General features: G+C 41.4%; 1 protein-coding gene across 2 annotated transcripts in view; it reads right to left on the reverse strand.

Annotated features, from left to right (window-relative positions):
• Positions 1-1,102: 1,102 nt before the first annotated feature.
• The window catches only part of CSNK2A2 (casein kinase 2 alpha 2), a gene marked incomplete at its 5' end in the record, with an annotated part of 38,340 nt that continues 13,361 nt past the window's right edge, over positions 1,103-26,081 (reverse strand). Inside the window, 8 exons of one of the 2 annotated variants that reach the window (XM_082677383.1) lie at positions 1,103-1,484; positions 7,152-7,245; positions 8,671-8,819; positions 9,648-9,748; positions 10,581-10,682; positions 11,518-11,628; positions 12,439-12,522; positions 17,432-17,491. In XM_082677383.1, coding sequence (XP_082533509.1) covers positions 7,169-7,245; positions 8,671-8,819; positions 9,648-9,748; positions 10,581-10,682; positions 11,518-11,628; positions 12,439-12,522; positions 17,432-17,491 — 684 coding nt within the window. In that variant the 3' untranslated portion in view covers positions 1,103-1,484; positions 7,152-7,168. The remainder of the gene's footprint in view (positions 1,485-7,151; positions 7,246-8,670; positions 8,820-9,647; positions 9,749-10,580; positions 10,683-11,517; positions 11,629-12,438; positions 12,523-17,431; positions 17,492-26,081) is intronic. The other variant, XM_082677384.1, reaches the window with a different exon arrangement.

The raw sequence follows: 26,081 nt of genomic DNA on the forward strand, positions 1-26,081 counted from the left end.
CTTGAGCTCCCACACCTGAGGAATGGCTTGGATACAACAGGAGCTGGTCCAAGGGACACTGACGCCATGGTGGCCCTGAGGGACCTCTTTGCTTTCCCCCTATAATTGCTTCAAAAACTGTGAGCGTCCACACCTGGGTTCCCATAGTCACCTGTTCAGGACAAGCAGCAGAGAAGACAGGAGAAGGGATGTTGGGCAGACCAGTGGCTTTTGTGGAGAACTAGCGGGTGCCCCGTCTAGCTGCCCAGGTGTCGGGTCTGCCCGCCGCTTCTGCTTTACAGGCGGTGGGAGGACGCAGGCCTCAGCCAGACACAAGGCTGGGCAGCCACCAGGTTGTTGCTTTCACCTCCCCGTGGCACAGCTGTCCTGGGAGAGGACTGAGGGTGCCAGGGAATCTCATTTGTAAAACAGGTTTCGTTTTCTCACTTAACAGACACACCTGGTGCTTCTATTCCACCTTCTTTCACCTGTGAGTGGGCTGCTTCTCCTCCCATTCACGGGAGCTTCGGGATAATCTGAACCCCAGACCCAACCCCTTCCCCTGCCTCAGGGCAGCAGACTCAACCAGCCTCCAAGGTAAGATGCTTTTTCGGAAGGGGGCGTGGCGGGGTGGTGAGCAGTATTGGGAGGTGGAATGGAACACGGTGATGCGCAAAGGGAAAGCAAAGAATGGGCTAAGGCAGCGTCCTGAGTTCACTAGAGGTGACATTTACCTACCACGTAAATGTCTGGTTGACTCACCTGCTTTGGAAGGAGGGGTCCAGGGAGACGGACGCGTTCAAGGCGAGGCCGAGGCCTGGCTTTCCTGGCTCGCCAAGTCTGCTGGAATCACCTGCGGTCTCCCACTGCCAGGACTGGTTCACATACCTCTTCAACTTCTCATGTCTGTCAAGAGCGTGCTGGAAATGGCCCTCCTCACCTCTGGGACTGGCCCTCTTCCCTCTGGCTAGAACCTGGCTCAAATGCCCTTCTCTCTCTCCGTCCTCTGTGGCCACAGGTCTCGTTTAATGGCCCCTTCCGCACTGAAAACTCTCCATACATTTCTTTTAAAACCTTTTATTCAATAATATATACTTTTAAAATTATAATATGTAACCGCCCATCATGCCATATACGCCCCGTGCCCCCACTGGAGTCTGTGGTCAGGTAGTTAGCATGGTCTGCTGGAAAAAACAGGCGGCCACGGGGACGAGCCAGGGGCGCGGGGGAGCAACAGTAACCACCATTTCGCATACCCTTCACATTTCCCATGCTTTCTGGGTCAGGAGGAAGTCAACAGGAAGCCAAAGGCGTGTGAACCTTTTACATTCAGAAGTGAGGTTTGATATACGGTGGTGGGCTGCCCTTCGGTTGGTCTAGTTCGTGCTCGCCAAACCTGCCACCGTTTTGTGTCTGCTCACGGAACGTGATCTCTCTACACACGTTAAGACGTTTGATTTGGTTCTTGTTCTGCTTATGGAAAAGTGGGAGGAACCGCAACAGACCTGGGGAGAGAGATGGGAGGAGGGGAAAGATGGCATTAATCATTCTGACCCGGAGTGAGGACAGGCCTCCACTGGCATGTGGCTCCCTTCTCTTGGGGAGCACTGGGAATGGTATACAAGCCTGACTTTCCCACGGCACTTCGTGGAAAACCAAGTAAGAACTGACCGGTTTCAGGTTTCAAATAGCACCCTTTTTCTTCCTCTTCTGATCACCACTCACAGAGGCAGTCTTGGTCCCAGCCTTACTGTGACCGAGTCCCTCTCCTTTTCTCGGGTCCAGGACGCTAATCTAGAAGCACCAAAGCCTCTTGTCTATTCTGTGTAAGCCAAGCTACAGGTCCAGCAGCCCAGCTCCAGATACCCATCAGACCTGAACCAACTTACTTAAGTCTTGGGACCAAGAATCAGATGACTGTAGTTACAGAGGGAAAGGGCCCAGTTCACTAATAAAGAGCAAAAATGGAGCTCAAATATTTTTAACTCCCCGCTGGAAGGAGCTGTCTGGCATGGCCTGAAAACCTCGTTCCTCCTTCCATGTCCAGCACAGCGGAGTGGGTTGTGAGATTCCAGCAGAACTCTAGAAGCAGCAGCTCAGAACGGTGCCACGGCAGGGTACCGAGAGAAAGGACAATGTATCTGGGAAGCTGTCACACAGAAACATTTCATGACCCAAACTTTCTTTGGGTACGGGAAGGGTTCTACGCTTAGTATTTGAGAAAGGCTGCATGGTACGTAAGGTTACAAATGACTCTTCAGCAGATGATTTTCAAGCATCCCACTCCACAGAGGGATCAGTGAGAAGCAAGCGCACTGATGAAAGACTCCACCATCTGCCAAACAATGGCGTGTGCCCACTTGTGTTGCAAGAAATGGGGCTGGGGAGAGGTTTTCATAAGTGCAGAACACGCTCCCACAAGGTAAAGTTGTGCAATGAAATGGTCAATCCCAAGCAGGATTGGCAGGTTCTGAGTGATACAATTCAGAAGCAAGTACCAAGAAACAATCCCCACACCACCCTAGTCCCACCACTTCTGCTAAAGTCAAGTCTTCACACCAAGGTGATTAACTGCAACCACCCGCCCACACAACTTCACAGTTCAAGGTTTATTCCTCCTCTCCCCCAAGAGACAGGAAATACAAGTTTAAGGTCCTCATAGCAGTGGCTTGTCTCCCACTTGGGAAGGCTGGTGATTCTCAACATGCTGGTGATTATCAACATTTTTATTTATGAAAACAGGATTTAACATGGCATTTTTCTTTCCTCTAAAGGGCAGCAGCACATAAATCATACATCAGTCATCCAGTGATACAAAGAGGTGGTCAATTGTGTCTGAAGTAGTCATTAGTAAAGGATCACAACCCAGGCAGTGTTGCTTTTCTGCAAACAGAAGAAAATAGTCGGCTCCATGTTTCTTGAAGACTTATCCAAGCTTTCCACTGGGTGTCAAGATTTCTGTCCCAACCTCTTAGTCACCATTTACAGCAAGAAAAGCCAGCAAGTGAAAAACTGTTAATTTATTGATTCAATGAATTTTTTTTAAAAAAAAACAATCCCCAATACATGCAGTTCAGGATTAAGTATCACATTTGTAGCACATTGTTGATTCTCTACACAAAAGTATGCATCACCTGTATAATCCCATAACATCACTTCCCCCTGCCTCTACAATACCTGGTTGGGGTCATTTTCACTGACACATCCACATAGCTCCAAAGCATATGTTATTACTGGTTTTCTTAAGCCAGATGTTTCCTCGCCACCTCCCCTCCCCTCATCCCCACCCTGGGGTTAGTTTTAATGGCAAGATGTCACTCAGTCTTAGATTTATTAAGCTCACTGACAAACTTTGGCTTCTTGTGTGCTCATATGGACCCTGCTTTTGCTTTCGGGTTTATATCTCAATGGCCTTGACTCTGATCAGTTACTATCCACTCCTGTTAATTTGTAGGAGGGAAGATTGCTTTTTCCTGTGAGTGCTCATGCAGTAACACAGGTTCCTAAACGAATCATTAATCTGAACTGGCATTAAAGGAGACTGTCAACGGGGCTCTCTCAGATCCATTTCAATGCATATGTAAAAATTCTTCCAATTGTTTGTGTCCCAAAATAATTTTGCTTCCATCCTCATCAAAGCAGCACCTGGGAGAAGCTAAGTCATTTCCCTGAGTAGACGCAGACTGAGATCCACGGCCATGGGCTGGCTCTCTCTGGGACTCAGCATCTGCCTCAAGAGCACCACCTTGCAGTCCCACTGGAACCAATCCTGGGGGCGTTCCAGAACTCAGGGCACGTTCCAGAACTTGAACTTTGTGCTCCCTTGCTTTCTTCCCTCAAGAAGTCATGTTCCCCCACCTCAAGATCTACCTTTCAACTGTTTTTACTGATTCCCTTTCTTCTTTTAACAGCCCCCTCTCCTGTCCTCTCTCCCTGCCCCCAAGGATTATAAGCTCTTCCGTCTCCTCTAATCAATCAGTTGGAAAGCACCTTCCTTCTTTGCAAGGGAATACATATGCTTTGAGCCTCGTGAGTACCAATGTGCTGGAGAATGCCTGTGAGGAGACCCAGCAGAGTGACTGATGTTCACGTGCCTCACAGAACTGGCTCTGGCACTCCTCTAAGTGGTAAGATGACCCGGGAATGCTTGGTCTGCGTTATACACTCATTGGCTTCTCCCACCTGGTCACTTACCACGGGGCTAGGATAGGACAGGGGCAGGCCAGATGATAGGATCACGGGGAGAGTGAACTGCAAGCAAACCTGATGAAAATATTCGCACTTCATCAGTTCTGCTCTCGCCATGGGATTTCTCAGCTGAAGCAAAACCTTGCAGTTAAGCTCACCTGTGGCCAATAACCTCTGATACACCAATCTGTATTTGGCACGGGAACCTTCCGTTCTCACCATACTGGGTCTATGTTCTTGAACACAGGCAGTACCTGAGATGACAGTGTAACACTACCCTGTTCCCCACATTTTTTTGCTTTTCTTTAGGAAATAATAGGTCCTTATCATAGGCACTTTTAACCTGTTACAAGGTAATGAAGCAAACAAAATGTCTAATGAAAATTACTGAGATGAATTTAAGAAATAATATGCTAACCGAAAAGGAAATTGGGTGGGTAAATCTACCACAGCTTTGTCTAAATATAAGATTAGACTCACTCACACACACGCACGCTCTCATCCCTCTTTTGGAACTCTCCAAGACTGCCTCCTAACCCAGGTAAATACTCTAAAATCTCAGGGGAGCTAGGTCCATCTGGACACAAAATGGTTTTGGAGATAGGTAAAAGAGGAAAGGTCTGGACGAGACTCAGTTCAGTTTGGGAAAGAACCACCCACAGTCAGTCAGCCAGAAGTTGGGTGTCAAGAACAGACTCAGAAAGGAGCATTTTAAACTCAGTTATTCTATATGTCTAAGGCATGAAGAGAGGTAAAAAGTATAGGTGGTGGAAAAGAAAACTGTACGCATAAAATGGAAGAATTACTCCTTTGCCAAGCTGCAGTCACAGAACCCAAGGACAGGCAGGTGAGCTGTTTTTGCACCTACTACATCATGACCAGAGGAGAGACAGAAGTCAGTCACCTGACTCTTCTCCAGCTGCTTTTACTGCCTCTGGGGAGACCCAAGAGAAAGAAACGGGGTTACTACTTCACCAAGACCCTCCAGTAGGCTTCCTCTGCCTGGTCCAGACCGGCAATTTAAAAAAAAAAAAAAAAAAAGAAGGGTGGGGGGAGGGAATGGGTGACAAAGGAGGAAATGGGTGGGGCAGGAAAGACACACAGTGGCACATCTCCCTGATAAATAATAACCAACAGTTCGGTGTTGCCTAGAAGGGCACATTAGAAGGCTTTTGATAATCCCAAACACTGAGTTTTGCTGCCTGACATATCAATATAGGTTCACTCAAGAGCTCCTGTCTTGTTTTTGATTTTCAGGTAGAACAAATGTATACATTAATATACAGAATGTGCAATGAAGGCAGGTAGCATTGGTATGAGAACCTTAACTGAATGCATTTCCTGGCTTTGGGATCTTGTTTTATTTGAAGTTCCCACTGACCAAACAACAAAAATAGAATCTACATTTAGAGATAGGACCCGCTACCAATACCAATACGATTTTATTGGGATATGGAATGTAAACAGATGTTTTCAAACACCCTAACCTTATAAAAATGTACGGCATTATTAAATAGTAATAAAGGAGTCCTGAAGTGTGATGTGGTGGTAGACACCTTGAGCTCCAGCCTAGTGTGAGAGGTCCCCACAGCTGTAGCACGGCCCTGCAGCTGGGGTCAGGGGACTGCTTGCAAACCATGTTGATGACAAGTCCCCAGAGTGATATCAGCTCTATTTTTTTTAATTTTCTTAAACAAAATATAGCTTCCTTTGCTAACGTGAAGGCTAGCACAATGGATCCCAAGCTTTGATACTTGCCCCAGCAGCTCCACTCCTTTCCCCAAGCCCCTTGTATGCTACTCTCTCCAGTCGCTCGGGTTATCGGTGGGTGGCCCTGCCCACACAACTCCAGTCCCTGCACGTGAGATAGACTTCTCTCTGCCAACACATTCATGTATTACCTATCAGAGCTTAAAAACGCAGATTACCCTGATTACAGAGGGAAACTGTTTCTCATGGGGATAAAAAGGGGTAAAGCATGGGAGGGGAGTACTTGTTTTTATCTCACCCAATCCGTCTTTCCTGAATAAATTCTAATAAGGATGCTTTTCTTTCTCCCTCCCTGACCTCCCTGAAGACTGACTTTCCAGCTTTAGTTATGGTTGTGAACAAAAAGTCTTTGTTTCAGAGACGTGCGTTAAAATAGGTGCACACACAGGGATGTGCTGGGAAATGAAGTTTTCCTTAAGAGGCTGGAAAAAAAAGCTACATGAAAAAAATAGCAACAAGATTTTATGGTTAGGCAGATCAACGAAGGTTACACTGAGCTCCAAGTTATGCACTTAGCATCCAACTCTTGATGAGACAGATGGACCTGTCCATGGCATCAGAAGGTTTAAAGTGATGCCTCCTGACATCAAAGGGGACTCCTGTGAGAGTGACTGCAGTTTGCTCCCAAATGAATCACTTAGAAGAAAACTGCAGGGATGAGGTACATTTCCCAGAGAGCTCATGTCATTAAAAAAAAAAAAAATACATAAAACATGAATTTGTAAAAGAGCTTAGAAAAAAAATACTGTCACTGTTTTAGTATCTCCTTTTCGTGAATGAGGCTGGTGTGTCACTATAGACTGCTGACATTTTGCTAAAACTTGAGCCTGAATCTCACCAAAGGAAACCCAGACCACAGTGGAATAGATAGGAAGTCAGATATTCAGAGCTTGTTGACTTGAACAGGTTAATTCAACAGTGGTCTCCTGTTAAATAAAGGTAAATGTACAACAACTCCGAGTCTCTCATCTCCCATGCATTCCAAAGGGAAAGTCCCCTCAGATACCCAACTATGTGCATCGTCAGGCTGCCAAACAGCAGTTCCCTGTAGACTAGTGCTGGGGAGTTTCTTTCTTTTTGACAGACTTTTAGGTCTTTACTCTTCTTTGCGTTTAGAAGGAATGGCTAGAATTTCTTTTTATCACACTGTAGTTTTCCTTCAAGGTTTGTGTTTGGTTGGTTGGTTTTATTGGCAAGCATCAATGCCGCATTACCCGTCGCTTTCCAGTCTTCATCGGGCCGCCGTGAGACCACTGGAAAGTACAGCATTATCTGCACAAGGCTGGGACTGCTCCTTCACCACGGGGTCTGCAAGGAAACAGGAGGACAGTCAGCAGAGGCAGGGCTGGCCAGTGCCAGGGGAGAACACCATAACAGACCCAACCTTCTTCCACAGTGACATAGACACAGGCTACCAGGAAGTCAGGGTCAGGAGGGCAACCAAAATTACAGACACTGAGGAATGATCAGGGGGAAATGCTCTCACAATCAACTTGTATACCTCTTCAGAGTACAAGTTCAACTGCTAAGACTCAGGAAAAAGAGAGGCACAGAAACACCCATTTCCCACTGTTCAAAATTTCTACTGATTTTCTTATGTGTTGTTTTTCCTTGAATACTAACATCATATCCAACTCCCATTTCTTCAAAGTATGTGCAATAGATAGTAAACACTTTGGAGGAAAGGGTGAATAAAAAGAGCTACTAGAAGAACTATCGATTTTAAGCAACAGTGTAAAAATTTTTTTATAGAAGTATAGTATGTATTCAGAAAAGTAGACAGATCATGATTTGCATAATATAAACATCAGTGTTCTTAATTCAGTCAAACTCAGAGTGTAAAAATAGCTTTCTGTGACAGAAAGACAACCATTTACACTTGTCTGAGGTCTGGAAGAATGAAGGGTAACACCTTTTAAATCTGCTGTCTACTAATGCTTATGGGTTACCAGGCTCAAGACCACAGAGCAATGTATTCTTCAGGCAAGATTTAGTTAATTTCCAGAGAGGAAAAAAAGGAGAAGGAAAGAGCATATTGGTCAAGCAAGAGGTAGGCTGAAAGTTCTCATCTCACTTCAGACAGAAAATTGAGACAGATCACTTAACCTCCCTCACTCTCAGTCTCCTCTGTGACTGGTCTAAATGACGTCACACTGCCTTTAATGAGAGGAGAGTCTGGGACATACTTTATCAGTGGGGAGAACCATACACATGCAGACCGATAAGCAAGTGCATAAACTGAATATACACACATACTTTAAAGTGAGACCTAGGAAGTCTGTAATTCAGACAGGATTTTAGCGAGGTCCTGCCATACCTGCTTTCCTTTCCTCAAATTCCTTGTATTTATTTATCTTATTTCCTTCTTTAAAAATATGCTATGGTCACCTTACTACTTTCAACAAATCACTTTTTTTTTGAGGCGGAAAAAAAAATCTTTGATTAGGTTTCCACACAAATGTATATATTTGAAAACAAAACTTTAGATACTTGTCATCTGTCAACTCAGGGTCATAGGCAATGGTCATACAGATCAGACTCAAGGGAACTACAGCAAACAAGCAAACACCTTTGGGCAACTAGAAACAGATCTGCAGAGCTGTTCCAAGAGTCAAACTAATGAGGCCAAATCCCAAGCATGATTCATCCAAATACCCAGAATTCTCTTGTCAGGCCTCAAAGATAAAGAGTAGAAGAATTTCCCTTTGACAGATCAGGTCCCTGGAAACTCACAGAAGTATGGGTGCTCCATGGCCTCTTTGGCAGTCAGTCTCTGTTGATGGTCATATCGCAGAAGTTTGTCCAGAAGATCTAGGGCCTCAGGGCTGACGAGGTGTCTGTTCTCACTATGGATAAAATTTTCCCAGCGTTTCCGTGAATGTCTGAGAAGAAAAGGAAAGCATTGGTATTCTGAGATTAAATTCAACAAGAATTCTTACATATTAGGGTTAAAGCCAACAAAGTCTTAGAACACTGTGTTGATTACAAGCTCATTAAATCTCATTCTTAATGTTACCTGTCCCCCCCCCATAGTTATGATCACAGCATCCTCAAACAAAACAGTGCTCTGTGACTGATACATAGAATTAATTATAATGTCTGCATCTGATTTAAACTTTGTAGAACCTTTCTAGATAGTTTTTTATGCCCCAGACTTTTAGTCAATGCTGGGTGAGGCACAGAGGTAGCTGAGTAATCTTTATTGTTCAGCAGATATATTTAAAGAGCTAACTTCAGAAACATGGAGGTTCCATAAAATTACTGTCTGAAAATTGTCAACACAACAACTACGTTTCAACACTATTGTACTGTATCTGAAAATATGCCTTAAAATTTGCTCCCTTACAGAAAATCCATTACACAGAACAAGAAGAAACTACAAATCTCTTACTGAAAGAAGAATCACAGCTTTCTAAGATTTTCCATTAAAATAAGCCATATGTTATTCCAGAAAGTTTTCTGTAGCATGATTTTGTCTTCCATCGTCTATTGATAAACAGGCTATCTCTTAGAGAAGTAAAATGATTAGAAGACACATGTAAACAATGCCCAAATTTCTCAAGTTAAAAAATATATATGGGGGAAAAAAAGAATATTTCAATTCTGATATAATTAGAAAGGAGAAAGAGCTTTAGAAAGTGATTTCAGCTAACCTTTTCACTTCTGAATTGGGTAAATTAAGACACTCTTTCTTTCTCTCTCTTACTTACTGTCCCAGGATATCGTTGAAGTGTGGATCTAGGTCTATGTGATACTTCTTCAGATACCCATACAGCTCATCTGTACCCAGAACCTTGGCAATGCGAACAAGCTGAAACACAAAACAAACTGACCAAATTACTGAGCACAGCCCGCGGGGATGCTGGACCAAAGAATTAGGAGACTTCCACATCACTAAATTTCCAGGGAACAGATACAGATCTGAGCCCGGGGCGGACAGGCAGCAGACTCACAGATATGAAGTTCACATGAATGCAAATTTCCAAAATGCCTTTAAAATGATAACACAACTTATGACAATAATATTCTAGAGGCTGATGATTATGGGAACATAAAACCTAATGATTAGAATCTTTTTTTTTTAAATAAATTTATTTATTTATTATTTATTTTTGGCTGCGTTGGGTCTTTGTCGCTGTGCTCAGGCTTTCTCTAGTTGCGGCGAGCGGGGGCTACTCTTCATTGCAGTGCGTGAGCTTCTCATTGTGGTGGCTTCTCTTGTTGCGGAGCACGGGCTCTAGGCACGTGGGCTTCAGTAGTTGTGGCGCATGGGATTAGCTGCTCCACAGCATGTGGGATCTTCCTGGACCAGGGCTAAAACCCGTGTCCCCTGAATTGGCAGGCGAATTCTTAACCACTGCACCACCAGTGAAGTCCCTAATGACTAGAATCTTGTTTTATTAGACAAGGAGGTACCTGACTTCCTCATAGACACAATTTGGAAGTTGGGCAGAACACAGCACACTACCTGTCTCTATCTTTGGGGACCACAGACAAGATTTTGTGAAACTCTTTACCCTGAAGAAAAGCTTATATGCAGATACTGGATGATATTTAGTGGCTCAACAACAGCATCCCTATCGAGATGCTATTTTCTTGGCATCTGCCTCCAAATGGATAGGAGCCAGATGATGTTTGCTTACCTGGTCATAGTTATCCTGTCCATGAAAGAAGGGCTCCTTTCGAAAGATCATGCTCGCTAACATACAGCCCAAACTCCACATATCCAGGCTATAATCATACATCTGAGGAAATAAAGACAACCGTCAGTCAAGGGTGTTACAGATGTCATTTTTCTGATCTGAGTTTCTAGGTTTCTAGTCTTTAGTTGACCTCTTCAGATATTTTAAAATTCAAAGCCAAAAAAAAAAAAGTAGCTGAGAAAAGTCCATAATTATCATTTTGGGGTAGAATAAAGACTGGATTTTATTTTATTTTATTTTATTTATTTATTGGCTGCATTGGGTCTTCGTTGCTGTGTGCGGACTTTCTCTAGCTGCAGCAAGTTGGGGCTACTCTTCGTTTTCATACGTGGGCCTCTCACTGTGGTGGCTTCTCTTGTTGCGGAGCATAGGCTCTAGGTGTGCGGGCTTCAGTAGTTGTGGCATGTGGGCTCAGTAGTTGTGGCTCATGAGCTCTAGAGCGCAGGCTCAGTGGTTGTGGCACACGGGCTTAGTTGCTTCGCGGCATGTGGGATCTTCGTGGACCAGGGATGGAACCCTTGTCTCCTGCATTGGCAGGTGGATTCTTAACCACTGTGCCACCAGGGAAGTCCCAAGTCTAACTTCTTCAGCCAGGTGACAGATTCCTGGGAATGGTACCCAAAAGGTAGCAAACCTTTTCCCCAAAAGTAGTGAGGTCGTGGATGGAATGTAGGCCCAGTTCTGTAGCTGTTTTTTCCTAAACTGTCTCCCCGGGAACCAAGATCATCTACAATGATCCTGGATACATACCTTTTGTATCCAAGACTGGCTTTTAAATGTATCCAAATTGACTAAATAAAAACCAGGAAAAAGAAAAAGCCAAGAAAAGCCCTAGCAAAGGTAAAAAGAACCCAGAGGTGCTTCACTAACATTTTACCTGATAGTCCACAAGGAGCTCTGGTCCCTTGAAGTACCTGGAGGCTACGCGGACATTGTACTCCTGGGCGGGATGATAAAATTCCGCCAAACCCCAGTCTATCAGTCGCAGCTATAAATACGACAGAAATAAAACATGTGAAAGGAGTGTCTCCAGATGCCTGTGTCTTACAACAAGGCCACATCTAATTAATAACAATTATTTGCCCACATAAAAAATGTTAGCAAGTGCACTGGCTAAAAAGATACACTTTTCAGCAACTGCTAAGAGGTCATTTCTAGAGCAGAGCACTTGGAATCTTATTTGCTTTTTCTTTTTTAAAATTTAAATTATCCTGGTTTATCATTCTCTCTAGATCAATAAAGCTTAAGCTTGTCTTCTGCCTCCATACCAGCTGCATGTGTTAACATACCCCCTCATTACTGACAGCTTTCATTATAAGCTCTAGTCATTAACAGAAAAGGTTGGGGACATGTGCCCCACTCCAGGATTGAAGCATTGCTCTAGCTTTTCATTAATCTAACACTAGCTGATTCATTTACTCACCAGTCAGGGACAATCAGAACTGAGAATAGAAAATAGGAGGGACCCAAGTATACTTTTTAAGGCCAGGCAGGTTGGTCTGAGGGTCATTAAGAAAGGAAGTAAAAATCACCAGCTGTAGTTTCTGTCTTGAGGCCCTCCAGAAAATCATGACCAAAGTAAACAAGTGACTACAGTCAGGGTCAGCTGTCTACTCTTCTTGTGTACTATGCTTATGTGAAGTAGAAACCAACACTGGAGACTAGAGAAATAACAGTATCACAAGTCTGCCAAAGAAAACAGCATGGGTCTTCAGAAACTACCTAGGTACTGGCCAGAGTTTTGATTGGCTCTAAGCCTTCCAATGAAAGGCTTTTCACTGCCTGGCTGTAATGGTACCTTTTTCTGTTGGTGATCTATCATGACATTGTGAGGTTTCACATCCCTGTGCATGATTCCCTTGCTGTGGCAGTAATCCAGAGCCTATTAGATAAGAAAGCACAGAGAAAAGTAAGCAAACCCTCTACCACCCCGCAATGCAAGCATATTCTTTTTATTTTTTTTGATTCTGAAAGCTTTTATTGAGCATTGTCAAATTTGTAAGCTTCATAGGTATGGACATCATATTTATAAATGCCCTTCTGTAAGTGCTACCATAGATGTGAAATTCTTGCCTTTAATATCATCTTTGAAAATGTTAAATTGAGAATTCTGTTAACATTTTAAGAATTGGCATATTGTATTACTGCAAGAGATCTGATTTTCAGCATCTGCAAGCATATTCTTATTTGTTTGTGACAGCTTGATCTGAATACAGCCTCTCAAGGGGCAGTCTTACTGTCTGTAACAAAAGAGAAAAAACATGCTTCAGAAGGCACCCCTTGCTCTCTGAGCACACTATGCTGGCAGCTGGTAGAAAGGGGGCTGTGGAGAGGACCCCAAGGGCTATGATGAAGGTTTCTTAAAAAGGGGGAATGATATACTTCTTTAGGTGCTCCTCTCCTACTTGTAGCTGGTAGCAATAAATCAGCCACCTCGATTTAGAAATCATACATTAATCTGTTGGTCTAATTTGATGAGTTTAAAACCAGATCTAGGAACCACACTGGAGTCACTTCTCTTATGAGTTCAACGACATGAAAAGAGTACACGTGGACATGAAGAATGACATCCAAATATATCTGCAATATGACTTGTCTTTTAGATAAGTGTCCCATGTGGGTTTTCTAGATTAACATATATTCTAATATTAGTATTTTCCTTAAAAATAATCCCTGAGCCAGTTGGTCTTTAAGAATTATGTTATGACTCTACAAGTCAATGATTTTTTAGTAAATTCCTCAAGCTGTGCCACCATTACCACAATTCATTTTTAGAAGTTTTTCATCATCCCAAGAATTTCCCTTAAGCCTGCCTGCAGTCAACCCCCAATCCCATCTACCTCCTACCTCCTTCCTTCCTTCCCCTCTCCTCCCAACCACTGCTCTACTACCACCTGTTGCTACAGATTTGCCTCTTCTGGACAGTCATCAAATGAAATAATACAACACACAGTACTTTATCTTCTTTTGCGCAGCATACTGTTCCTAAGATTCATCCATGTTGCTTTTTTCATTGCTGAGTAGTATTCCATTGTATAAGTATACTAGTTGAAAGACATTTGGTTTGTTTTAACTTTTTGGCTATTGAGACTAATGCTACTTATGAACATTCATGTACAAGTCTTTAAGAGGACGCACATTTTCATTTCTCTTGGGTAGATTCCTACAGGTGAAGTGCTAGGTTGTATGTACGTTTACATTTAAACTTTTAAAGAATCTGCCTAATTGTTTTCCAAAGTGGCTGCACCATTTTACATTACCATCAGCACCATATGAGAGGGTTCCAGTTTCTCTACATTCTTGCTAACATTTGTTATTATCTTTCTGATTACAGCTGTTCTAGTGGGTTTGATGAGGAATATCATTGTGGTTTTGATTTGTATTTCCCTAATGAGTGATCAAGTTGCATATCTCTTCATATACTTTTGGGCTATCTCATATCTTCTTTGGACAAATGTTGATTCAGATCTTTCACCCATTTCTTATTTGGGTTGTTTGTTTTAAACAATATAAAACTTTGCTCCTAAATCTCCCTTTTCTAACACAGTAATTATTTTCATAAATTTCAATGTTGGGCCCTTTGGCTTGTCTTAAAAAGCACTTGAAGCCTACATGAGGCCCATAATATACTCTTTGAATAATGATAGCAACCCATAATCGTATGGTACCTACTATGTGCTTGACACTGAGAGCTCTTGCAAGGTGGAGTTTTCCATGGGACAAGATTAGGGTTTCTCGACGTCAGCACTGTTGACATCTGGGACCAGATAATTCTTTGTTGTGGGGAGTGGTCCTGTGTATTATAGGATGTTTAGCAGAATCCCCAGCCTCCACCCATGAGATGCCAGTAGTGTCCCTCTGACTGTGACAACCAAAAATGGTTCCAGACATTGCCAAATGTCCCCTGAGGGACAAAGTTAACCTGGTGGAAAATCACTGGACTAGACTAGCAAGGGCACTGTACCAGGCATCTCTAAGTGGGAGGGAATATATAATCCAGAGAATGATCCATAGAACCAACAATCCAAGAATAAGCAAACTTTGCTTTCCCCAGACACAAAAGAGTATACAGTGTACAATGCTTTTCATATGAAGGTCAAGAACAGGGAAAACTAAGAGATATGGGAACATATGTATATGTATAACTGATTCACTTTGTTATAAAGCAGAAACTAACACACCATTGTAAAGCAATTATACCCCAATAAAGATGTTAAAAAAAAAAAAAAGAACAGGGAAAACTAAACTATGGTGGTAGAGGTGAGAATATAATCTATGCAAGGAGAGAAACAGTCTATTTTTGCACTATATGGTAGCCACCAGCCACATGAGGCCATTGAATGCTTACAATGTGACTAGTGTGACTAAGGAACTGAATTTTTTATTTTACTTAATTTAAATAGCTACCTCCGGACAGTAGCTACTGTACTGGACAGCATAGTTCTGTGTCAATGTGGGTGAAGGTTTCACACTTAAGTAAAATCAAAAAACTATACCCTTAGGATTTATTCATTTCATCTATGTAGGTTCTACTTCAATTTAATTTTTCTCTTTGTCTTATTTTATACCAACAGTTGCAGCAAGATTCCACAGTGGCTCTGTGGCAGTGCTGTAGAGAACCATGGCTCCTGAGGACACACCTCCCTAAATCTGAATCAGGAGCTCAGACCTGGTGGGAAGCCTCAGCGAGTCACTGAGCAATCACTCTGCAGCCCTCAGCCTAGTTCCTTCTGCATTTTCTACATTCCACCTACATTTCCTCTCTCCCATCCCCGTTTTTTTTTCTTTTCTATGAGAAAATTTAGCAAGTGTTGATTCTGTTATTTTGCCTGGTCTTTGTCCAAAGGAATAAACTAATTAGGACCACAGTACCTGAGGTGTGAAAAATACCTGAGGAAAGCAGAGGCTGAACAAATACAGTAAGGGAATAAATTCTTTTGCCACTAGTCAGATTCCCTGTGGAGTTATTAACTGCTTTTAAATTCCTTGGAGGAATTATTTCAATTTAAAAATCTGATCGTTTCTGACCATTAAGCATGAAAGAGGTTTTTCAAGTTTCATCTGGGGCTCTGCCTCATTAGCACAAAGTATGACCCACCGCATAGCTGCTACCCCCAGAAGGCAGAGAGGACATCAGACACTGCCATCGGAACGACCAGCCTGTATCACTGCTATGCTGTTACCTGATCTAAGGACAACTGCACTAGGTTATATATCTTACCTTTGGTGTGCTAGTTAACCACAAAATCTTAATACCTTACTTAAAAAAAATAACCAACTGTGAGACTTGGATTGCTGCTCTCACGGAGTGAATGCCTGGGATTTTCTGAGAAGCCCTAGGAAACAGACTAGCCTGACAGTTCACAGCACTGCAAACCTCTGCCCACCAAGGCCTTCCATTCTAGCCCGGAGGGGATATGAAGAAAGGTAGAAAGGTGTGATAAACCAAGTTCAACTTTCTTCATCTTTCTGATCTTAATGACAAAGACTCATTCGCCATAGGAGTGAATCCACCACCTTGGCTCGAATGATTAGTTTGTGTAAGTGCTTGTAAGAAAACATATTCACTTCACATAAAGCTAGTCCTTCAAATTCCCATTCCTTAAAGCCTAAGCCTTGATTTAACTTGTATTTTCTTCGAGCAGCTGTTCATAATCCCATCAAAACTCCATCCTGACAATTTTCTTCAATAATACCAATACCTTAGACACCTCTATATTCTTATAGAGGTTCTTAAATTGAGACCCATCCATTCCACCCTATAACTTTATGTAATGATGTATATTTTTACATGCATTGGTGGCGCGGGGGGCAGGGTGGGGTTCATAGCTTTCATTAGATTCTTAGTGATCCATGACCCTAAAAAAACACTGTATTCCATTTTACAAACCTTTTTAGAATTCTTTACTTAAGCATTTACCTAACCAAATTAAAAAAGATCATTCCTCTGTCAATCAATAACACTTGAAAATTTCAGTCTCCTAGAAGGTCCACCCGTCACCTCTTCTTGCATGTTAAGGTTAACAAGCCGGGGCTAAATGGGTGGGTTATCTCATACAAGAAGGGGACTATGAGAAATGGCAAGAAAAGGATGTAAAATGCCATAAAATGCCCACCATCCCTGTATGCATGTCCTTCCACGATGTGACTTCAATGCTCTGCCCATGAAAAGTGGAGTTTACTTCTCCACCCTTTGATTCTAGGTTTGGCCACATGACTTGCTTTGGCCAACAGGGCATTAGCAAACGTGACACAAGCAGAGGCTTGAAAAGTGCTTACATATATCGCGGTTTGCCCTCTCTTGCTCTTAGGACCTGATGAGACCACCATGGGAAGCAGTCCAGACCATCCTGGAGAATGAGACCTCAGCTATTCCAGCTGCCATCCCAGATACGTGAATGAGGCCATCCTGGACCATCTTGCCCTAGTCAAGTTGACCCAGACCAAAAGACTCACTCAACCTACTCACTGAATTATGGGAAATAATAAATCATTTTTAAAAAGTCACTAAGTTTGGGGTGATTTGTTATGTAATGAAAACTAGTAGTAAGTATTAATTAAGCAGCAAAAACAAAACAAAATGAAAAACAGTAAACAAAAAACCAAGGACCAACAAGAGGTATGTTCTAACCTCTGGTATAATGTCCCCTGTACCACTAACTTAACCATTTTTCTCAGTTCCACTGAAGTTTCTATGTAAAGAGTCCACAATGGAGGCCTCATTGTAAGTTAACCCCCCATCCCAAACCAAAAAACACCTCTTTTCAAATTTCACAGTTTATGTCACTTACTTTAAGTAGTTCATACATATAAAACCGGATATCAAAGTCTGTCAGGATCTGGTAGAGTTGCTGAAACAGATTTCAGAAAACATTAAGTTAATTTAGTCTTATTGCATCTTGTTATCCAAAGTTGGTCATTATTCTCTGTAAACTTAGTGCTTAAGTCATTGAAGAATCCCACCACTTTTTACTACCTGATCTGGAACAAATGAGGGCAAAGACTAAAGACAAGGGTCTAACACTTTGGTTTTCAGAAGAAAAAACGAAAGGAATTCCAAGGGGAGAAGAAAAAAAACCATTTACACCAACTTGGATCTTTTAAAAACCTGTGTAATGCTCCATGATATCAACACCCACAATTACATTATTATGAAGTCCAAGTTGTCCAATTGTCCTCATATTCTTACTGAACTTCAAACAAACTATCCCCACTGCAGCACCACAGTTTACTTTAGAGAACCAAGTTCCGAGCAGATAGCAGAATCTGAAAAACTTCATCAGCCCACATGGTAAAATGATGGCAAGATAGTCTGTTCATGAAACCCAAGGAAAATGAACTGCTATAGCATTTGGAGATGGCAAGAGACTTTAAAAAAAATCTATAACCTCCACTCCCTCAAAACCACTTCCAGGCTGGAAAAAAGAACACTTCATAGGCAAAAACTGATGGGAGCTAAAGACGTAAAATGTTTAGGTGGGAAAAAAAGGAGTGGTGGAGTGAGATGTTTCAAAAAAAGGAAGGAAGGAAGGAAAAAAGGGAGGGAGGGATGGATGGATGGATACCAGTTCTGAAAATGATTCCAGGCCTAAATGACATACCAGTGTAAGTTTTCGTAATTGGTAATCCAAAGACCCACTCACTGGGAGTTTTGTCTGTTTGTTTAATTTCAATTTCTAAGAGATGGAGTAGAATTTACGCATCCAGGTTCATTTAAATCATCACAAACCCCATCAGAAACTATATTATTATTTTAGACAATCAATTCCAAGTAAATCTCTTTCCCCATCAGTCCAAGCAGCACCTTCCGTAAAATTAATCAGTGCACCTTTATTAAACCTATTTTGTTTCTCTCTTTACTGGAAGACTCAAGCCATGTAGGGAATCTCTCCAAGGAGCACAGAGCAGCGTATACAATGCGTTTGTGTAAAAAAGGAGGGGAAACTAAAACTACACATGCATATTTGTATCTGCAAGAACGACTTTTCACTGTGTACCACTTTATATTTTAGATCCATGTAAACATACTACCTGTTCAAAAAAATTTTTTTATGAAAAACAACAGATTTACCAAGAATCGAATCCAACATTTTTGAACACCAGGACTTAGCCTCTTTCTCAAATTTCCCCTTTTAAGTAAGAGTAATTCTCCCTCCAGCTTAGTAAGAGTGTCTGATTTCACTCATGGCACTGTAGAAAATGAACACATACTTTCCAGTATACTGGTGGTGGCTTGGAGCTGCTCCACCACTGAAGGCTGACCCTGCTTGGGACTGAATTGCATTTAGGCCCAACGGCATGAACGTGCCACCACTTCTGCTCCCGAGAGACTCAACTGCAATAACAGCTAAACATCCAAGTGTTTTGTTCTCCCCCAGCTCTGCATAGCGAGAAAGGCTTCTCAGCAGCACACTGACAGTCTGTATGTACAGACACAGGCCGAAGATAACATCTCTTCGGGTGCCAAATCAGCTCTTCCTCTGAGAGTTAAGGAGATCACTCCCAGAGACTGTGCCAAGTTGAACCTCAAGTCAATAAACAGACAATGAAAGTGAAAAGGGCATTTTCTAATAACCCTCAGAGGGTTAGAATATTCTATTTCCAGAAAACAAACATGGGCTGTTTTATTATTTGGACCTTTATCCACGGAAGGCTTTCCTCTCATACCATGCGGTATCTATCCCAAGCATCCATGCGAGTATTAAGGGATAAAAACAAATGTCCTTGGGCTGCCAACACAGTATTTCTAGCTACTCTAACCAATATCAATTTTATGTAACACAAAAAACACCAGCTGACTATAGGGTTTAGGCCTAATACATTACAAAGTCTTGAGTGACAGGCTGATATTCACTTTCGGTTTTCAGGAGCTCTGGGAAGGAGACCAAACTACACCTGTAACATTTTACCACCCGGGCCTGAAATTTAGGACTCACCAGAGTCCGGGGAGTACCTTCCTCCAACTTTTGTAGCTGTTTCTCCACTGCAGCCCCCAGGAGTTCCCCACTCTGACCAAAGAAACCTGTCTTTGCCACCTCTGTTCTTCCCTCCCCCATATCTAGAATGCCTGCCCCTTCCTCTTAAGCTGGTAAAGTCATAACCATCCCATCCGGGTGCCACAGAGCCCACAGTGGTCTCTTCCTTCTCTGAACCCCCAGGCTATTCACTGTTCTCTGGGGCGCTCACAGGACACCTACAGCAGCAGCGTGCCTAGAGTTAATGTTCTGCACTCGGGTACTGGCGGTGACCCGAAGTTCTCAGGATACTTTCTCACTCTGCTGTGAACAACAAGAGGCTTCTTCACCTTGCCCACACGCCAAGAGCCCCACGCCACCGCCCCTGCGTATCGAGGCATATGCATGCTGGGGAGGAACGGATGCCACAGCTGCTGGCAGTCACTAATTTCGTGATTAAAGATCTCTGAACTTTCCCTCCCTCAGGCATGTCAAGGGTCCACCGTACAACTCTGTCTGTGGACAGCAACTCTGTCTGTGGACAGCAACTCTGTCTGTGGACAGCAACTCTGTCCTTGCACAGCAGAATAACATGTTTTATATAGCCCACACCACGTGTGGCAATTCTGTGCTTGTACACAGAAGGCAGTCAATAAATGTCTTTGACGATGCTCACTAGTCAATGGAACAAAATTAAAACTGTCTTCAAGAAACAGAAGTACTAAGATTCCATGACAAATTAGGAATGGAAATTTCACAAGAAGCACACTTCTCGTCCATTTTTCTTAGCTACGTGGAGAACATCCTTAACCAACCAACTGCAAAATGTTGTCAGGAAGTTAGTTTTATTTACATTTTCATAAAGTAATTGACTTACCAAAAACAAAACAAGCCTATACTTCCCGGAAGATTACAAAGGTGCTGAGAAAGAAACTATTCACCAATCCTAGTTTGGTTCCAAAGCCTCAAACACACTGGCATTTCCCTAGAAGTCAGTTATACTCCAGGACTATTCCAAGGGCCCAAGGTAGAAATCTCCTGGGACTTTTAATTAACCTCAGAAGGTCTGAGAAGAAGAATGGGAAAAATGCAATTTGACCAAGAGAATCAGTGCCTTCTTGGTCTAAAATCAACATCCAGAAAGGAATGGCCACAAGTGGGCCTCACTCACGCTGTCTACACACAGTTCTTCAGGCTCCAGTCGTGGTGCAGCTAGATTCCAAGGCCCCATCCCTAACGATTGTCATTCAGGAGGACTTCTCACTTCAAGGTTCCCAGCCAGATGTGGGAATCACCAGCACAGCAAACTCTCACGCTGCACACACAGCTTGCATATTCCCTGCCATACACAGCTCGGTCTACGTCCAGAAACCAGTGGTCCCCACGTAAAAGGAGAAGAAAAAGTGGGGGGAGTGCGAAATAAAGTAAAAGTGAAAGGTGCTGAATGCAGGAGGCACCCATTTTAGCACTGTTCACACATAACCCCAAGATCCAGAATGAAACCAAGAGCAACATTTTTAGAAACTTATGGAAGCAGAAAAAATCATTAATCAAGAACATCAAAGTTACTACAAATCACCCGAAAATGTCTTACAAAGAAATGACAAAATGATGTCAGTGATCTATAATAAAAGTAAATTTTGTTCCCCCAATTAAGGAAACTTTATTTAGTCTGTGAATGCACCATCTCCACATCAGACCCTAACAGCATTAACAAGGCCTCAAGATAATCAGGTAGTCAAGGCCTAATTCTATGTGAAAGATATAAAATTTTCTACAGATTAATATGGGTCTACCATCTTCTCAAGATGAAGCCCATTTGGGATGTCTTAAACATTTTTTAAATGCCCAAATTATATACATTTTACTTAAAATATATACTTATTTTTATTGATACTTTTCCAAAGGCATAGAAAACTGAGAGGCATGTCTCAACAAAAACTCTTTCTACCTTAAAACAGTACCTTAGCTTCCTTGAGACAATTCTGAGTTTGGAAGTTTTCTGTAACTATTCATTCCAACTTTTAGAAACTGGCTTTTCCTATTCATTTGCTTTCAAATTTTGTCTTTTGTTCTAAGTATCACCATGTATCTTTTATTATCACTTTCACATATATGAAGCATAACTGATGATTTTAAGGAGAAACTGACCAAACCAGTACCACTACCACAAAATAAAATATCAAGGGAAAAAATTATCAAGGCCATAGAAGATCTGAACAAGATTTAAATTAACAAGCTTGATATAAAAAAATGACTATGTACCAAAGCCACAAAGCAACCATCAACAAATTCCAAATAATCAACATTATACAGATCATGTTTTCTGGACACAGTGCAATCAAATTAGGAACCAACTAAAAGAATCAATAAAAAAAATAAACAAAAAAATACCAAGTGGATCCTGAATGGACATTCCCAGGACAATAATTACTGGGAAACTTTTGAATATAAACTCTATACTATATATTAGATGGCATCATAATATAAATATTAAATTTCTTAAGTGTACTAACAGTATTGTGGTTATACAGGAAAATGTCACCTAGTTCCAGTGATGGCATATTTAAAAGTGAAGTATCATGATGACTACAACTTACTTTAAGATGACTTCAACAAAAAGAAAGACAAAGAGGGGAGGGTGAGGAAGAGGTGAGAAATAACTACAAATGTGGCAAAATAATAACAGCTAGTAAATCTAGGTAATGTAAGGGTATTAACTGTGCTCTTTCCAATTTTCAGTAGATTTAAAATTTTTCAAAGTAAAAGATTTGGGGAGAAAAACCCAAATCCACAAGTTTGGAATCTGTACTTGTAATTTGAAAACTATACAGAAGTGAGTTACATAACCATGGAATGCGGCTACAATGGTGCTTGGGGTTGTACAGACTTAAAGCACACTTACTACCAATTAAGAAAGACAGAAACAAATCAAATGAGATGACTTCAACTCAAGAAGTTAACAGGAAAAAACAGTGAAAACCCAAGAAAGAAAATAATTAAGGAAAAAAGAAGAAAAGCTGGAACAAAATAATTAAGACAGGAGCAGAAACAGAATGAAATAGAAAACCTAACATAAACTCTCTGGGCACAAAACCAAAAGGCAATTCTTTGAAAGCATTAATTAAGAGATCTCTAGCAACACTGATTTAAGGAAAAAAAAAAAGAGAGAAAAGAGAGTAAAGGTACAAATAATATTACAAATGTAAAGGAAAGCATAATTACAGTCATATTAAGTTTTTAAGCCCTAAGAGAATTCTATTAACAGCTTTATGCGAATATAATTTAAAGTAGACAACTTTAGAAATAATTATCCAAATAGACTCAGGAAGAGATAGAAAACCAGGATAAAACTTTAACCAACAGTATGTTTTAAAAAGGAAAGTGTAGTTCAAAGTCTCCCTTCCCCACCTCAGAAGATACCTACTACCTAGGTCATCCCTATTTTATATAAACTTTCAGAGAATAGAAAGGAAAAGCTATCTAACTTATGTTATGAAGTTAGTATAACCTTGATACCAAAATCAGAAAGACTCTACAATAAAAAGAAATTATAGATCAAAATTTATTATCAATTGTATCAATAAAAAATACTGAAAAGAACAGGCTGTGTCACTGTTGATTCACCCCTGATATTTAAACCAAGGACAAACCTTCTCTAGATGATACCTTAAAACCAGTTATTAATACACTTAACAGTAAAATTTTAAAAATACATAAAAACATCTTTTCCTAATAAGATGGACACAGGACAAAATAGCCTGAAGGACACTGGACACTAAATAACTGATTTCCCCACTTATGGCCTGTCATACTATCTGGAAAAAAAAGTAATTTTCCTGTTATGATTTGCTCTTCCAAAACACACATCTACTACCTGATATTTAAGATATTTTAAGTTAACTAAAATGGCATCGTTTGAATATTCAAAGGGGACCTACAGTTTAATAACATGGCAGAACCAACCCATCCTACCTCTGTTTCTTCCCAAAGCTCCTCTAAAATAACTGTAAGATGGACTTCCCTGTTGGTCCAGTGGTTAAGAATCTGCCTTCCAATGCAGGGGAGGCAGGTTTGATCTCTGGTTGGGGAACTAAGATCCCTCATGCCAAGGGCAACTAAGCCCACGTGCCACAACTACTGAGCCTGTGCGCCACAACTAGAGAGAAGCCCAGGCGCTGCAACGAAAGATCCCGCACGCCACAACTAAGACCTGACGCAGCCAAATAAATAAATATTAAAAAAACAAAAACAAAAACCGTAAGAGGAACAGGGGGATTTACTCACAATGCTAAGAGAATGGAAGAGACAACAAACTTTGAAGCTATAAAACAGATGTCCAGTTGACTTAGCAGACCAAAAAAGCTGAGAATTCTCCCAACATTCTGCCAGCGGAGGGGGCCCAGTAGCAAACACTTCACAATGAAAAACTACAGAAAGGCTCAGGAATTGGTGACCCCAGGTATCACTGAAAAAGGGCAAAGAGATTGAGCTGAAGACAGGAAAATGAGTTTAAAAACACGACACTGAAAAGGGGGAATTAAGTGAAAGTCTACATGGCACTCCCTACAGCTCTCCTCAACTTGAGGCTACTAGGGATGCAGGCAGCCAGGCTTGCACTCTTGAGACGGGAGCTGACAATCAGTAATCAGTAATTTCATTACTCTACAGAGGGAGCAGACATTCAAAAACTGTGACATTTCAGACAACTGTAGCAGAGACAAAACCCAAAAACACCCCCCAAAAAGGAATTTGGAAGGAAAACAGAAAAAGACATGAAGAAGAAAACATAATGGGAAAAAAACCCCACATATTCTCAGTGAGAAAATAGAAGATATTACATAAAACATAAAAGAACAGGATACTATTTTTAAAATTCAGAGAAGAAAATAGAACGCCAATATATGAAGTCTAACATTCGAATGAGTTCTAGAAAGTGAGAACAAGGAAGAAAGGGAAAAAAATAAAAGAACATTAAAAATATTTTTTCAAAATGGAAGGACATGGGTTTCTATACTGAAAAAGCCCAGTAAGTCCCCAGAACAAAGGATGAAAGCAACCTGTATGAAAGCACATCACTGTGAAATTTCAGAGACTGAGAATAAAGAGAAAATACTAAAAGCTTTCAGAAGAAAGAAAACAAAAAACCCAGATTACATATAAGATGAAACCAGAATGGCTTCAGTGGTAATAGTGGTAACAATCTCTTCAAAATTCTGAGGAAATTATTAATTACAACCTAGAATTCTATATCACGGCAAATGTATTAATTGGGAGGATAAGATAAAGATGTTTTCAGATATGCAAGCCTCAAAAAACATCAGTTTCCCATGATCCTTTTAAAGGAAGCTCCTAGAGAATATACGCCACCAAAACATCCTCTTTGTGAGAAGTAAGATTTCTCTAGGAATTAAAAACTGATCCTCTGTATGTTATTATATCAACAGAACAGCTGTCAATTTAAAAAACACAAAAATACTGAAGTGAGGGACTTCCCTGCTGGTGCAGTGGTTAAGAATCCGCCTGCTAATACAGGGGACACGGGTTCCAGCCCTGGTCCAGGAAGATCTCACATGCTGCGAAGCAACTAAGCCCATGTGCCACAACTACTGAGCCTGCACTCTAGAGCCTGCGAGCCACAACTACTGAGCCCACGTGCCACAACTACTGAAGCCTGTGCACCTAGAGCCCGTGCTCCGCAACAAGAGAAGCCACTGCAATGAGAAGTCCGTGCGCCGCAATGAAGAGTAGCCCCCGCTTGCCATAACTGGAGAGAAAAGCCCGTGCACAGCAACGAAGACCAAATGCAGCCAAAAATAAATAAATAAATAAAAATTAAAAAAAAAATACTGAAGTGAAATTTTTACATCTGTGGCTAGATAACTGGTAAAAATTCATTAAGGAAGCAGAAGCACTGAAACCTGAGGGATCTGAAACCTGAGGGATTTCACTATGAAGTTCCATTGAGACCAGCTTTTAAACTTTTGCATTAGGAAAATGTTTGGTTTCATTAAAGCCTATTTCTTAAGAAACACATTCGCAATCATGTACATCTTGATAAACCTCAGTTGTTCACAGCAAAAGTGTGATCAGTTACGTGTATCAGCACAGTACTCTACCAGCTAAGCACTGCTCTGCTAGTTAATGAAAAAATTTACATCCCACTTTTTAGAGTTCACCTTTAAGGAGTCACATCAACAAGGAAACTTGTTACAAGTGGGAAAAGCCATCCAATTGTCCCTCCATATTTGAGGATTCAACAAACTGCGGATTGAAAAAAAAAAATTCCAGAAAGTTGAATTTGCTGTGCTCCACCAACTATTTACATACCACTTACATATTAGGTATTACAAGTAATCCAGAGATGATTTAAAGTATACAGGATGACATGCATACGTTACATGCAAATACTATGCCATTTTTATTAATATATAAGGGACTTGAGCATCCTCGGGTTTTGGTATTCCTGGGGCTCCTAGAACCAATC

The sequence above is a fragment of the Grampus griseus genome (genome assembly GCF_964374135.1).
Source record: "Grampus griseus genome assembly, chromosome: 19".
NCBI classification, from domain to species: domain Eukaryota; kingdom Metazoa; phylum Chordata; class Mammalia; order Artiodactyla; family Delphinidae; genus Grampus; species Grampus griseus.